The following is a 15,504-nucleotide window of genomic DNA, read 5'->3' as shown; positions in this document are numbered from 1 at the left end:
GGCTGCATTAACCTTTTTGAGATCAACGCACACTCTGAGTTTCCCATTCTTCTTTGGTAAGATGACTATCGGATAAACCCATTCTGAGTGCTCAATAGGGTATATGAATCCACATTTTACAAGCTTTTCAATTTCCTCTTGTACAATCTTTGCGTACTTAGGATTCATTGGGTAGGGACGTTGCTGGACTGGTTTAGCAGTGCTAATCATTGGAATCGTGTGTTGCACCACCGAGGGTGGAACACCCTTCATATCATGATATGTCCAAGCAAATATGTCCTTGAATTCTTTAAGAAGCTTCGTAAGTGCAGCTTCTTCCGCCTTGGTGAGGTCTTGAGCAATAAAAACTGGTTTAGACTCCTCACTCGGATCTGCTAAGTCTATCTCCTTAACTACCGCAGGGCCATCGTAGACACCGCTACTCCCATTGGTAGGCGTTCGTTGGGCTTTTGTGTAGACTACTTTACGTTCCCCTGTGGTGAATGATTTGAAATGATCGGGTGCAGGGTGTAAGTCTACTGGTTCTTGTTGTGCCAGGCTTTTCTCTTTCAATTCCGCTTCCTTTTGCTGCTGAGCCAACTCTTGGTTTTGCCGCCTTCTTGCAGTACGACTTAGTTTCGGCTTCTCTTTGATTTCTAATTGGGCGACGTCATGAGGTTGCGGAATACACCACATGACACTTTGGAGGTATTGTCCCCAATTATCCGCTAACTTCCGATGAGCATGATGGCTCCTACATAACTAAGCCATTGGATCTTTCCTTGTTTATTGCAATGCGTACATTAGCTCGATAGCGTTGGCGCTTATGTCTCGTTTTCTTCTTACCAAGTTTTTGATTTTTGTTTCCATCAGATTCGGACTCACTTGGTCGATCTTCACTTGTGTCCCCCTCACTTTTGGATGAACTACAGGAGGTTACCGTCCTAGGCCTTAAGCACATTGCTTCCACATTTGGGTGAATATTTGATTCATCCCCCCCATCAGGCTCAGAGTCAGTTTGTCCTTGAGATTCATACTCAGAGTTGCATTGGTCAGAGTCTTCGCTACTTTCAGTGTCAGTGGAGTTTGCCACTTTCTTGCCATCAGGAGTCAAGTGCATAACACCTATCATGTTTATTGGCACTAACGGTGGCATATCTTGCCCCTCAGGTGTTACCCACCAACTTGTGCCTCTATTTTCCCATGTGTCTATGGTTGCCGCTAGGTGTACCCAATCCACGTTATCTGACTCCGTCATACCCGGTAAGACATCCATATAAGGAGAATCTTTCCCATCATCAGTCTCTTTTTTGCATGTATAGCAATACCTTAATGGGGCGGAGTGAATAGTGGTATCCGATCGATTATCGATGATAACCTTGCTTCCTAAAGGATGTGCACGACCATTCTCAAGATCAACTCGAATGACAGAGTCTTGGAATTGTAGGTAGACATGGTTTTTCGACCAGTCATGCACCATTTGTGCTTCCCTCATGAAAGGACGTCCTAAGATCATTTGATATGACATAGGATGTTTGGAGAAATCCATTACAATGAAGGTATGTTTTACCTTGTATCCCAGGACCTTGATCTTAAGGTCCCTTAACATTCCAATAGGTTTAGCAATAGTTCCGTTTGCCATCTTAACCACTATGTTTGTGACTTCGAGGTGAGGTCTCCCCATCGATTCCCAACAGTTTTTAGTCACAATGCTCACTCCAGCACCACCATCAAGGATTCCCTTTAGAGTTAATCCCTTGGTAGTAATGGGGAGGGTTGCATTAGATTCGTCACCTTCAAAGTATTGTCCCAACTTGTTCACAGGCATTTCAACGACCGAGTTTTCATCTAGGTTGGGTTGTAGATCCCAATGTTCCTCCTCATCTTGAAGCGTGTCCAGTCTATCCATATTTGCAAATTGTGGTAGCCCCGCCTTTAGTTCTCCATTGAGAAATGCCCGAAGAGCTAAGAATAGCTCAGGATCTCCGTATAATTTGGATATGATCGTGGTTCTGATCTCATAGGACATGAAATCCATTAGCTTGGACACATTCAACGGTACTTTTCGAGATATCACCCCTTGACTAGGGACTGGTAAAGATGGAATCACTTCCTCTTCGATGGGGTCAGGCATTCCCTCACTAAACATTCTTTCAAGCAAAAAGGGTGTTTGTCCACTTCCTGATGTCCTATCCTCACTTTCTTCCCGAATGATACTAGGTATAGCTAACGGTTTATGGTTCCTGTGAGGCTGAACTTGCGTAGGAAACACTGTGTCTGGAATTTTGATTTTTCTCAGGTTTGGCTCCAGTTCTCTTTGTGTTTCTTCCACCAAACCCCTTAAGTGTTGCACTTGTTCAATCTCCTCAACTGGGTTTGGGTAAGTTCCAATCTTTTTCTTGAGGGTTTTTGGCCCACGTGGCTTGTCTTGGGGAATCTCAGTCAGTTTGGGTGGTCGAGAGGGCATTAACTGACTTGGTTGTGGGGCCGAGGAAGTCTCCTTCTGTTTCCCCTTATTTTTGTACTCGCTTGATTCTCCTTCATTGAGCTCCTGAGTGGGTTCCTCCCTTAAGGTAGTGGCTTTGGTCCCCATGGTTTCTATTGAATCAGAATCATCTTCAGGATCATTCATATACACGGGGTTGTCTCCTGTCCCTATGTTAGTCTTTGAACTGGGCTTGGAGCTCGTGGCATTAAGCGATCTCTTTCGCCGTGTTTTCTTTTTCTTTGCCTGAGCGATTGATGCAGTATTCCTCTCTTCAAGAATGTAGTTTTGATTTTGAAGCATTGACCGTGTAACTACATTCGCGGGTACAACGGGTGTGGTTCCTCGTGCTTGGTTGGTGACCTCAACCAAATTCAATGGCGTAATCTTGGGTGCATTAGGATTATGTGGACATTGAGCGATCAAATGATCTATGCCACAACGATTACATGTAAGTACCGGCATTCCCGATGTGCTCCCTTGATTTGGTTGCATTTGAGTAGCGATCTTCTGTAGCCTATTAGGGCACTCCGCTACACGATGCGGTCCACCACAATCATAGCATTGAAGAGGTGGTCTCCTCACCAAGGTATTAAGGTTTTGCCCTCTTGTGGTGAGAGCAGCCGTTTGATATACAAGCTTGACTTGCCCGAATTGATCCTCCATGTAGTACTGGGGAATCATTTCAAACGTATTAATCCCATATGGAGCAGTGGGGTCTATCTCCTCTTCATAATCCCCACACGCACTATGTGACTCACAACCCATCTGGTTTATTGGGGTAATCCTTGGATGTGGAGGTTGTGGTCCTAGCACTGGCGGTGGTAACGGCACAGACTGGACTACATTCGGATTCCTTGGAACTATGTGCTGTGACGGTTGCTCGACAGGTTGTGCAGGCATTAGCGCGGGTACTTGAGGTGTGTTTGACCAGGCTAGTGGTGCCTGATTTGCCAACATTCGCTTAAGGGCAATCCTTAGATTGATGGCCGTACTTACCACATGCATTGCAATTCCCATTGAATTTGACTCTGAATGTGGGACATTTACTCGTGCTATGTGGTCCTAAGCACACCGAACACCATTGTTGCTCTCTTCTTGGGTACATATGGCTATTCTGAGGAGCTCGATTACCCCTAAAGTATTCTTGGAGAGCCTTAGTAAGGTCGGTCACAGACATTTCAGATATCTTGGGCTCCTTGGCAATAGGTTTCACCGTCATTGGCTCGTGCCCAGATACTTGCGAACTAACGGATTTTGTTTTCAAAGACACCTTTTTACCTGCAATCATCAAGTTGTCTTCTAACTGGATTGCATTGGCAGTGACTGCTTCCCACGTTGTAAGACCTCTAATGACTAGGCCATTGTAAATGTCCTCGTGGCGCAATCCTCGGATGAATCTATCGAGGAGTTGGTTGTTATTGAAGCGTTCATCGGGAGTGCAGCGAGAATTTAGATGCTTCAATCGACTTATAAAGTCTCTCACTGACTCCCCTTCCTCACGTTCAGCTTTTTGGAGTTGAGATGCTACTCCCCAAAGCACACCCTCACGTATGTATTCTTTTAAGAACAATCTCTTGAGAGTGGGGTATCGAGTGCGCTCTTCAACCCTTAAGATTCGATACCAATCTCCGGCCTTCCCACTCAAGGTTAAGCCTAAGGCTTTACATTTATGCAGCTCATTGTGCTCTTCCAAGGAATCACACACGTGTTCAAAGACTTCAATGTGCTTCCTAACATCCTCGTTACCACTGAAGTTTTGAGTGAGCTTAGCCACTTGTACTGCCTTGCTTCTAGGTTCTCTCTCAGGCATACCCCGCATGTTTTCTGCAATAGATCGTCCGATCGTCTGAGCAAACGCGGCGAGATCTCCTAGGTGAGCAGGCATAGCTGGTGGAGACACTTCTGGGATAGCCTGGCTGATAGGAGTTGGCGTTGGTCTGAGTATGTTGGCAAATGACGTAGGATATGATATGTAGCTAGGCCTAGCTCCTCTTGGATAAGGGTTGTGATAAGGCGGTCGTGGAGCATACGCCATTGGCATACTAAGAGGCGTAGGAGCTACATGAGCATGAGTAGCGATAGGTACATATGGTTGATAGGCACTAGCACGCACTGTTGTAGGTACTGTTCCACTAGGTAGCAGCGTCGGTGCGTTTTCTGTCATGCTCATCATTGGGGTAGGCATTGTGGATTCCTTAATGGAAAGTTGAGCCAAGGTTGGAAAGCTAAAGTTACTGCTCGTGGGCTCAACCTGCATTGAGACTCCACGCGAAACAACATACGAAGGGTCTATGGGACTCACCGAGGGAGTCTCCAATTGTGATAGGGTTGGTTGTTTGGCCTTGCCCGTATCCAAAAACCTCATAGGGCCAGTGGAAACTAGGTTCACTCCCCTATTTTGCCTCTCAATTTGGATAATTCTATGAATAACCTTACATATCATTTGTTGTTGCTCCTCTAGATTAGTGGCGCTAGATGTAGATCGTAGGACTTCTAACCAACCTACATGGTATGTGTAGCCCGTGTATAGGTCAGTTAGAGTCTCTGTGTGTAGATCATATTCCCAATTTTCATTGAGAAATATCCCATCTAGACTTGGTGTGCCAAACGGTTCTCTTGAAGTGGACGCAATGTCACTTCTTATGGATTGGCTTCTAGGAACCTCTACTTTAGGAAGAGCATCAGAATGTGGTAGCTCAGTAGGGCCCTCATTAAACGAAGTGGGTAGAATATCCACATGGACACTCTTTGGGAGGGTAGGGTCCACATGAGATGTGAATGGCGAATCCACTATCCCTCCTTCTTCATTTACTTCGCTTGTCGCATGCTCAAAGTGTGTAGCTCTACTAAGGGTCTCTATTAGACGACTAAACATGCTAGATCCGGGTTGTGGGGCCCACACTGGCATGTTTTGGCTTGTCTCCTCAGGGTTCTTGGTAGGGTGTCCTTCCATGGCTTCTGAGTCAGAGGACGAGTCACTAGCCGCTATTCGTGGATCTTGGGTTGCACTCCCTTGGGTTCCAGCCGAAGGCCAAGATGCCAACGTGGAGGAATGGTGTGAGCCTGCGTAAACTGAAACGCTTTCTAGTGGCTCAGGCTCTAACACCCGACCAGAGCGTAGATGCATGTGACGTGGGTACCCTACGTGCGTTGGTAACTACCCTTGAAACTCACACAAGTGGTTTCTTAGGTGTTTCGCACCCCGTTTTTACTTGTTTTTAGATTGTTTTTAACTTGTTTTTGACCCCCTTACTTACGGTCGAACTTGGACTAGGGCGTGTGATAGCTTGAAACGAGCGTATCATTTAAAGGGTCCTAGCGTGCTTTACAGCACCGTGTTCGCCTATTCAGAGCTCTCGTGGTCCTCAAAACAGTCCGTTTCCCTATGGGGGAAGGGGCAAAAGCCTATTTGCTTGTGAAGGAAAGGGTGAGGGCTTTATCCCACATGCTCACTTTTACTCCTTGGGAAGTGGGCTACATATAGGGCACAACTTCCCATAAGCTCTCACTTGAAAGAAAGCTATGGAGGCTCACTCTCCTACATATATATATCAAAAGACAAAAACCGAGGGCTGTGGCCGTGGGTCAATTGGGGTTCTTTCTTTTCAAAATTTTTTTCTCCAATTAGAAAATCTTTCCTCTTCACACGTTTGGTTCTTTCTTTAAAAATAAATTTTTTTATTTTTTATATTTTTTTAAATTTTTATTTTCTGTTTTTTTTAAGATATGTTTTCTAGGGTTTCTTTAGGGTTCAGCCTTGGCCGCGGCGCAGTTCGCACGCAGCACAGATCTGGGGATTCAGAAATCCCCCTCGCACGCAGAAAACCAGATAACAGAATGCATGCCCACACGCGGAGCGAAAAAATAACAAAAGAAACAGAAATGCAGAAGACAAATTGCAGAAACAGATTGTAAAACACAGAAACACCTCAACAGCAAACACACAGTCGCTTTCCTACAGTGTAGATTAAACTTCACGCAGCAGGCCGAGCTGCAAACTGGAGCTTGTGCAGGGCAACTCCCCGGCAGCGGCGCCAAAAATGTGCGCTTTTGCCGCACAGGTCGGACACTGTATGCGAGCCACGAATGGCTGCAAGCATACAACCAGGGAAGGAAGCTCAAACAGAATGCAAAGGGTGTGTCACTCACCGCTCAACCGCCGCCTTGAAGGATTCCCGCGTCGCAGTGAAGAAGGAGCCGCCGTCGCCGCTCTACCGCCTCTCCGCCCGCCGCCGTGCCGCTACACAGTGCTCGATCGCTCTCTCACTCACTCTCTCTCTCTCTCACACACGCAGGAGAAGGAAACCAAAGAGATAAGGCAAGAGCACTCTTGTATTCACAACACATGAGAATGAAGATTTTAGGGTTACATTTGACTCTTATAGGTGACTTGGCCATTCACACTTGGGCGCCCATACATGGCCGACCGATCCTAACCCTTATCCTACTAATATTCAAGGTGCGTCTCTCATCGACGATCACCCAATCCCTTCATCCTTAACATATGGTGCCGACAAGCCCGGCCCATGACTCAGAATATTTAAATTAATGACGTAAAACATAGTACGTCTCAATGTCCGTCATAGGTTAACAGTGTTCACACACATCACTACCATATAATGCTACAAGAATATAGGGTATACCTTCTCTGCCTAAGAGGATATCTCAATGATGTGAGACAATCAAAAGAGCAACTGTAGAAGAAGATGACAAGGGGGTAAGAGCCAAGAGAACCTACTCTAATACCAATTGTTGGAGTGGAGATCAAAGTAGTAACATATACATAGATGCAGCAAGCAAGAAGAGATAGATGGAAGCATAACACTCAAAGTAGATTGATGAGAATGAGCTAAGAACAAGTAAAGTGACATGATAAGGTCACTTACACATACTTATGAGAGTGTGGGGAAAAAACCTCCTATAAAGAGGGAAAAAGTACCTCGGAACATCATTAGCCTACATCCACACATCAATACTACAATATTGTTGGGTCAAGCGGCCAAGGTGCACAAGTCTCAAGGCGCCACGATGATCAATGCGACAATGGTGTATGCCCACCAATCGGGCTCCCCCCACCTCGCATCCCCTCCATCCACATGAATGTGTAGGGAGATAAGAGAGAACCTTAGCGTATATGAACCCTAACCTTCATTTGTATATATGGGATAGGCCCCCTACAACATGGCAACTTGTGGCATTTATCCTTCCAACACCCTCCCTTGACACCAGCGGCGGCCAGCTATGGCAATACACACAACCACCCGACACCAACCTCCTTCAACAAGGCGTGCCAACCAATCGCATCTGGCATGTCGATTCCATCAATGGGCTTGCCCTAGTAGCAATATTCACACGTGATACACACATGTTGAGAGAGCAAGACTTCATGAGGAGATGCCAGCACCCACGCAAAAAAAAAAAAACAGGAACGCCAACCCACTGTGATACAATTGTTGGGTCAAGCAGCCAAGGCGCACAAATCTCAAGATGCCACAACGATCACAATGACAACAACGGCGCACATGCCCACCAACTGGGCTCCCCCCACCTCGCATCCCCTCCGTCCACATAAATGTGGGGGGATAAGAGAGGACCTTAGCATATATGAACCTTAGGACCCTAACCTTCATTTGTATATGTGGGATATGCCCCTACCACGCGGCAACTCGTGGCGCTTATCCTTCCAACAAATACATACAAGGGTCTTAATTTTTTTTTATCATTTGAGGTGTCTCAGTGGCAGGAGTTATTTGAGAGAGAGAGAGAGAGAGAGAGAGAGAGAGAGAGAGAGAGAGAGAGAGAGAGAGAGAGAGATGGAGGAAGGGGACTATATAGCCAAAGTTACCTATAGATCTTCTAAAGGATATATTCCAAAAAAAGGCATTTTGAGAAATGCTAGAGTCTCATTTTATGCAAGGGAGCAAAATTTCACATGAAAAGTGCAAAATAATATTCTACTAGAAAATCTCTCTTTAAACTTTTATGGAGCCATTATGTTACAAGTAGAGCAAAGATACTTAAATGGACCTCTTTACAATACAACTTTTATGGAGCCATTGTGTTACAAGTAGAGCAAAGATACTTAAATGGACCTCTTTACAATACAACTTTTATGGCTAGAAAATCTCTCTTTAAACTTTTATGGAGCCATTATGTTACAAGTAGAGAAAAGATACTTAAATGGACCTCTTTACAATACAACTTACAAGGCATAAAACCTATTTTCTAGCCACACTAGGTTCCTTGTTTTGAGTTTGATTTCTTTGTCAAGTGGTTATAAATCAAATCTCAAAAAATTAGGTGTCATTTTTCTAGAATTCAAAGGGCTAGGAACATCATATCACATCCACTCACTTAGATGCTTTTAAAAAAGGATGGGATAAAAACAACATATCATGTCCACTCACTTAGATGCTAAAAGAAAAATCCCATTCGAATTTTCATTCTTTCATACCTGAGTGCAAAGACTTTTTATCTACTACAATTGCAACAAACTTACAGTCCTCGTCATTTTTGAAGTAATTTTAATAAGTGTTTCTCACAAAGAATCAAGCTTTAGTGATTTGTGGAAATCATTAGTAAAAGCATTTATAACTTACAAGGTAGAAGGCCGTGCTACAAATTTAATGCCACATTCAAGTTCAACACCCTCTCGCTACAATGAGGGATTTGATCCATATGACTCCTATCCCTAAATATGCTTTCTTAGACATGTATCTTAATATGATTTTCCTTGTCTTTTCAAAAACACATCAATGCCAAACCTTTATCATGCTAGCTCTAGACCAAAAGATATGAAAGCTTGCTTGACATATAACATTCTAGTACAATGCATAATGCTTTAATTTTAAATTTAAAAAAAAAGGAATATTGGATCAAGATGAAGTTTGCAAATGATCCTTAATATGATATGCTTTTTCCTTTTTTCTTTTAGTGAAGATTATCCAAAGACTAAGAAGTTTTCTTTGTAATATCTTCAAAAGGAGATGAATGCGTTGAATAGATTTAGGAATGAATGCGTTGCTAACCATGAAAAGTTGCAAGAGTACATTGCGTCTCTCCTTATGGTTAGAAGCTTTCAAAACCTTACTGATTATCTAAAAACCAAGAAGATATATTCAAAAGGAGATGTAGCTTATGGGATAACACTTATAAATCTTACGGTAGTCCACCCAAAATGCTCACCCCACTTATATAGCCTTAGTCAACCTATAAACAGCCACTGACTCATAAAGAGCTACTATACTTATGGGATGCCACTTATAAACCTTATGGTAGTCCACCCAATAGGATCACCCCATTTATATAGCCTTAATCAACCTATAAATAGCCATTGACTCGTAAAGAGCTATAACTTATGGATAACATTTATAAACCTTAACCCAAGTATCACAGCCTGCTGCACTAATCCTTAGGGTCCCCTAGCCCTAGATTAGGACAAATTAACCATGGATTGTGGGTTGGCTCTAGGCATAGAGGAAGTGCAAGTAGTCGGGTAAAGTGCAAAGGTCACCATCATGGTATTGAAGGAGAAGTTGGCATAGTGGTGTTTGTGAAGAAGAAGAGGTTTATTAAAAATAAACCTTAGTCCTTTAAGGTCCCTTTAAAAGACCATTCACACTACTAGTAATGAAGAACGCACACTACTAATGAAGAAGGCCTTGGGGAATTCCAATAAAATAAAGGAATCTCATGAAAGAAGAGAATAATTTGTCAAAGGAAGAACTACCAAAGTGCGGGTTGCATGGTGTTTGACTTGCATGCTTAGAAGAAGGGAGATGTGATCTTTGCCAACAGGAGCTTCCACTCTCTTGCAAACATGTTGCCTACGATTGGCTAATTGGCTCTCTTCTTTGTTATACACAAGGAGGAGAAGAAACTCATCAACATATCTTACATCAATGATTTAGATTCACCTTAATTCTATAACTAAGAAATGAGTATCAAAAGTTGAAACTTACCGTGGGAAAGGCCTTCAAGGGTCATGGGTATCCGAAAGGGACACCATGTCCATTGTAGGCGTAACAACTCAAAAGGGACAAGACGGTTTTGGACCTTAGTTATTAGAAAATTACACACTAAATGCCACATTTATAATTTGTCATTTCAAATTCCAAATTTTCTACATCTTGTTTAATCCAAAAGCAACCTTCGTGAGAAAAACACAAAGTTTCAGAATACGATTTCGTAAGGCCTACATAAATAATTAAATTAAAAAACATTTTGGGCGCTTATTTTACAAATTTACGTTACTAAGTGTGCAGTCGTAGAGAAATAAACAGAGACTCGCGAGGCCCAAGAGAATAAATTTCGATTTTAAATGAAGGCGGCCAGAGGCAGTCGAACGCGGCGCGCGGCCAGAAGAGGCACGCGGGCAGCCCGCGGGGCAGTTCGGGCCGCGCCGCCACCCGTCCCACCCAAAAGCGGGGCCCGCCTTTTGAACGCATCGGCGAATCCAAACCCTCCGATCCGCAACACGTCACTCAACCGATCGACGGTAGGCCGGCGTCGGCGCAAGCCGTACCGTACCCACAATTAAACGTCACTAAATTACCGCGCGTTTAGCCCTAATCGAGCGCGGTCAAACGAGGCGGAATCTCCACCGTTTCTTTCAGTGATCGGACGACCAGAAGAAAAGCCACGTCATCCTCTTCTTCAACCTGGGGTCATTTCTGAAAACGCAGAAAGCCGACACCTCCTTCCCTTCCCTGTCGGCGTCCGCCATAGCCAGGGAACCTTCAAGCTTTCTCAGTTCTCAATGCGCATCATCTTGAAGTTCAACCCCTCGAACCCGTTGTGGCGTTTGTCTGCTCTGAGAGCAGTGGGGCCATCAATTAGATACCCTTCTTCAGCTACGGTGGCAAGCGTAAGCAGATTCGGGTCGGTGTTCTGAGAGCTTCTGATGCTGCAGCCATGGCGTCCCGGTAAGTACGTAGTCTTTCGAGTCTATCCTTTACCGCCATTGCTGTAGAAGCTGTAAAACTGTAGCTTTCCTTTCCTCTGCTTCTCCTACCACTGTTTGTTCTTCTTTTGGCCTTTTTCCTGCGCGGCAGACTTTAGCTCCAACGGTAGTTTTCTGCCGTTGGTAGTTCGCGGCTGGCATTTTGTAACAGTTGGAAACGTACTACGATGCTCGCTCTCTTTTTCTCCGCCCACCTTTTGAACCTTACCCGCACAGGGCACATAGAAGAGAACTGAACTTTGTCTTCTCCAGCTCCGCAGCTTTCGTTGCTTTGTCAGGAGGCTACTTCAGTTTGCAGCCGGCGAGAGGTCCGCGTGCTTGATCATAGCTACATAGCACACATTGATGCGCGGAGTTCAGTCTGGGTTACGTCTCAAGTTCTCAGTCTAATAATGAGGGTCATTGGTCGGCAAGTAGGGTGTTGGCTCTTTGCATGAACAAGGCGGGGAGAGGAAGCGCAGGTTCGTGCTACTTTTGCCCTTGTGAGGTAGGCTTTGGAGGTGAACGTTGAGCCTTCGGCTTACCGTTGCTAGATTTTTGAACAGGACTGGCCGGCATGAGAGGGAAGCAAGTAGTACTATTTTTGTAGCGGGCGGGGGAGGGAGGGCTCCAGCAGCAACAGGCAGAAGAAGAATGGGGAAATACATGATGAAAGACAAGGGCGTCGGAAAGATGGAGGTCTCGCAGGGCTCTCTTGGTGTGAGGACAAGAGCCAGAGCGCATGCCCTGGAGAAGGAGAAGGCAAGCAAGTTCTCTCTTCACCACACCACCACTTCTAGCAGCAGCAAAGCAACCGAAGGCTCCCAGGCCTTCCATCTTGAAAGCCAGCCTCACTGCATGGAGTTGCGTAGCAGAAGGCTTGAGAAAATTGCCAGATGCGAGACAGAGAAAGAAAGCGACTCCGCAGAAGACCACGACGTTGCCCAGGCTTCTGCCAGAGAGCTCCAGTCGCTGCGTGAGAATAAAAGCAGTAGCAGGCCTTCTTGTCCTTCTTCTTCGCGTGTAGAACTGCACACGTTTGATGAAGAATCATCCAGAATGAGGCGTCAGAATAGCAGTAGCAGCAGACAGGACTTCTCCCTCCTCGCGTCTGCTGCCGCTGCTGCAGGCAGCGATGCTTTAAGCCAAACCAGACTCCCCCCTCCTGCACAATCCTCTGTCAAAGGCTCTACTTTCTCCAGCCCCGTCTCCCGCACGGCTTCTTCAACTCAATCCCTCAGCTTTTCTGCTGTGTCCATTCCGCAGAAAAGGCCTCTGGGAATGCTTACAAGGAATCAGAGGCAGGAACTTGCCTGCAGTTTAGCAAACCAAGAGTCAATGGAGGTGGACACAGAAGTGCTTTTATCAGAAGCAGCCGGGCCTTCTGGTAATAACCAGAGGGAAATGGAGGTGAGCGCTCTTCATTTTTGTTCCTCTATCGCAGTCTTATCTATCAAATGCTACTAGAGATAAGAAGATTGGGCTATATTTAGGAATTGGAATTTCTGTGTTATGACACGATTAAGCTTGACAGGTTGAGCCCTGTTTCGGAGAGAGTCCAACGATCGCTGGACCTTCTATCAAAGACAGGTAACGGAGCCTGTAAAATCTCGAGTAATTATTAGTCCTTTTGATTGTGGGCTCTCATAATAGCGAGTAAAAACTCGTTTCTGTGCAAGTTAGATTATTCCGCTTTGATTCTGTGCAGGCAACATGGGCCAAACACTCGCGGGCGCACGCGAGAATGCACGCCAGATAGCTGTATTCGAGATGCAGAAGCCCCTGGATCATCATCCAGAACACGCCGACCTTCACAAGTCAGGTCTTTAAGCGCCCCCCCTTTTGGCAGATCAAACGAGGCTCCATCGTCGAGCGAAATCGAGGCCTTTTTTTCAAGCGCAGAGCAGCAGGAGCGCAGGCGTTTCATAGACCGGTATTTGTTGCGAACCGTTGCTTTTCCTTTTCGGTTGTTAATGGGTATGATGATTAGTTTACAGTTACTTAACTTAAATCTACAACGCGTGGGATCTGTACGTCTCTAATCTGCAATTCTGATTTATATAAATCTCCAATTTTAATCGACTCTTAACCCAATTGTAAGTCAATTTTGTCTGTTTTGCAGGTACAATTTTGACCCTCTCACGGAAAGGCCCTTGAGAGGAAGATACGAGTGGCTCAACATGTAATGGCCCAAGCTCCCTAGCATTTTACTACACGATTGGCTGCTGCGATTTGCCTACACTTTGCTTTCGAAACGCACACGCACGAGTTCTCCGATAGAAGAAAATCTATGTTTTGAGCCCCGCCTCCCCATGATCCATCCCATTAGCTTGCACATAAGAACCAGGGGATATGTAGCCCAAGGATTGTTCAATTATCTAGTGCCATGGCAACGTACGATAAAACGATTGCAATAAACTTATTACAACCTTTTTGACTAGTGCATTCTTAATCTTGACATGAGTGCCTCAAATTTCTTTTAAGGCTCTTCTTTGATGGCCCCCATCAATGGATCATTGGGGGAGAATGTGTGCTTTCTTAAGAGCAGGGATGTGGACGATTTGCAAGCTAATGTGTGCTAGTTTTTTGAAAACTGGTTGCGAGGAGGACCTACTTATTGCCCATTAAGCATTAAAATATACGAGTTAACCAAACAGTGTTATGAAGTAATATAAAGTGACCGTATCATGGAAGCAAACATTGGCATGGCTGAGACAAGACTACTTGTAGACAGTGAAGGCTCTGATTTGATGGCTATTTTGTGTGAGTGAGACGACCTTATGTCATTTAGTCTAGTTTAAGGATAGCAGTTGATTTACTATATAATCAAAGAACGGTGACAATTCGAATGCACAACCTGAGACCTCCAATGCTGGCTCTGGCTCTTTAAGATGTACCTATACGTGAGCATTTACTAATGGATTAATTCATCTACTCTGAAGTCTGCTTTTATTTAGCCGATGCCTAACTGTTTAAATTTGTTAAAGCGTAAATTGCATATGTTTCACATGGACTAAATTTAGATATTTAGTGCCTACTTTTTTTTCTATGGTTTGGGACTTGATTAAAATGTGGAGACATTCCCTGCTGGCCTAAGGTTCACACTTATGACTGATGAGAAGAGTGGCGTAAGTTTTACTTTCCTGATTGGACTTTAACAATGAATGAGGAAAGGTCCTACATTTGGGTAAAGGGATTTCATAGGGAGTAGATTCAAATTTTTACTCCTATCTAGACCAACGCGCGCTCTCTCTCTCTCTCTCTCTCCCCCCTCCCACAACCTCCCTCCCCCCATCCATCTGCCTTCGTTCCCCTCCCATCTCTGTCTTCCTCCCCCAGCTCCCACCCACCAATGCATTAGCATGTGGCCTTTGTGCTTTATAGAGCTGGAGAAAGTTGGTGCATGCTCTAGAAACCTCAGTGCCTTGGAGAAACTTCTGGCTGCACCTAAAGGAAAAAACCATTTTTTTCCTCCTTTGACCTTAAGGTTTCTACCCTAAGTGCTTCTAAGGTCGTGCACCCCCTTGGCTTTGTTAATTAGTTAAAATATTGTGTATAAAATCGTTGAGAGGACCTATTTGTGACTTTCATGTACTAGGAGGACCTTCACTTAAGCTTGTGTGCAAAAAGTTATTCAATCTTTGTTGCCAAGTCACTATGAAACATACACACACGCCTCCACTTATATCATTTATAAAATCCTCAAAACAATGCCTGCCACTATTGCTAGGAAACCATACACTTGTTTCAATTGGGCTAGCACTTGTTGAAATAAAGTCTTCAATCTTTTACTCTGCCTAAATTGGCCCATACCTTTTAATTTGAACTCTAATGGCTACAATTGGAGCTTCGACATAGAAGATGGCAATATATGCACAACTAGATATCATAAAAAAGACATTGAATACTTCTGCTGCCCAAACATTTAGTTCCTCCCTTGAAAGCACTTGAGTCCACTCTTCCAAGCTCCTTGAAGAAAATTTGCCGGCTCTCAAGTTCCCACCTTGCCTCTCTATATACCTAAAATGTGTGCTCTCTTTCAAGAAAAGCTCCCCCTTGATCTTCACTTCAATCTCAAAATTTTCATGTTATTGCA

General features: G+C 44.5%; 1 protein-coding gene across 2 annotated transcripts; it reads left to right on the top strand.

The window, feature by feature from the left end:
• Positions 1-11,040: 11,040 nt before the first annotated feature.
• Positions 11,041-13,846, top strand: LOC147625391 (uncharacterized). 2 transcript variants are annotated; one of them, XM_086818731.1, is made up of 6 exons: positions 11,041-11,391; positions 11,682-11,890; positions 11,975-12,818; positions 12,943-12,998; positions 13,117-13,341; positions 13,531-13,846. In XM_086818731.1, exons 3-6 carry the CDS (start codon positions 12,063-12,065, stop codon positions 13,592-13,594), a joined length of 1,101 nt encoding a protein of 366 aa, XP_086674857.1. In that variant the 5' UTR covers positions 11,041-11,391; positions 11,682-11,890; positions 11,975-12,062; the 3' UTR covers positions 13,595-13,846. The 2 variants fall into 2 exon arrangements, with proteins under 2 accessions (XP_086674857.1, XP_086674856.1); XM_086818730.1 differs by having other exon boundaries at positions 11,151-11,890.
• The last annotated feature ends 1,658 nt before the right edge of the window (positions 13,847-15,504 follow it).

This window comes from Cibotium barometz, chromosome 24 (genome assembly GCF_041138505.1).
Source record: "Cibotium barometz isolate CiBa-2024 chromosome 24, ASM4113850v1, whole genome shotgun sequence".
Taxonomy (NCBI): Eukaryota; Viridiplantae; Streptophyta; class Polypodiopsida; order Cyatheales; family Cibotiaceae; genus Cibotium; species Cibotium barometz.
This window is presented reverse-complemented; position numbering and strand designations above follow the sequence as displayed.

What these genes read in the sequence shown, in the direction of transcription:
- LOC147625391 (XM_086818731.1), top strand. Translation starts at nt 12,063, where the DNA reads ATGGGGAAATACATGATGAAAGACAAGGGCGTCGGAAAGATGGAGGTC. An exon ending in ATAACCAGAGGGAAATGGAG is followed by an intron (nt 12,819 to 12,942) that starts GTGAGCGCTCTT and finishes TAAGCTTGACAG; the next exon opens with GTTGAGCCCTGTTTCGGAGA. An exon ending in CGCAGGCGTTTCATAGACCG is followed by an intron (nt 13,342 to 13,530) that starts GTATTTGTTGCG and finishes TCTGTTTTGCAG; the next exon opens with GTACAATTTTGACCCTCTCA.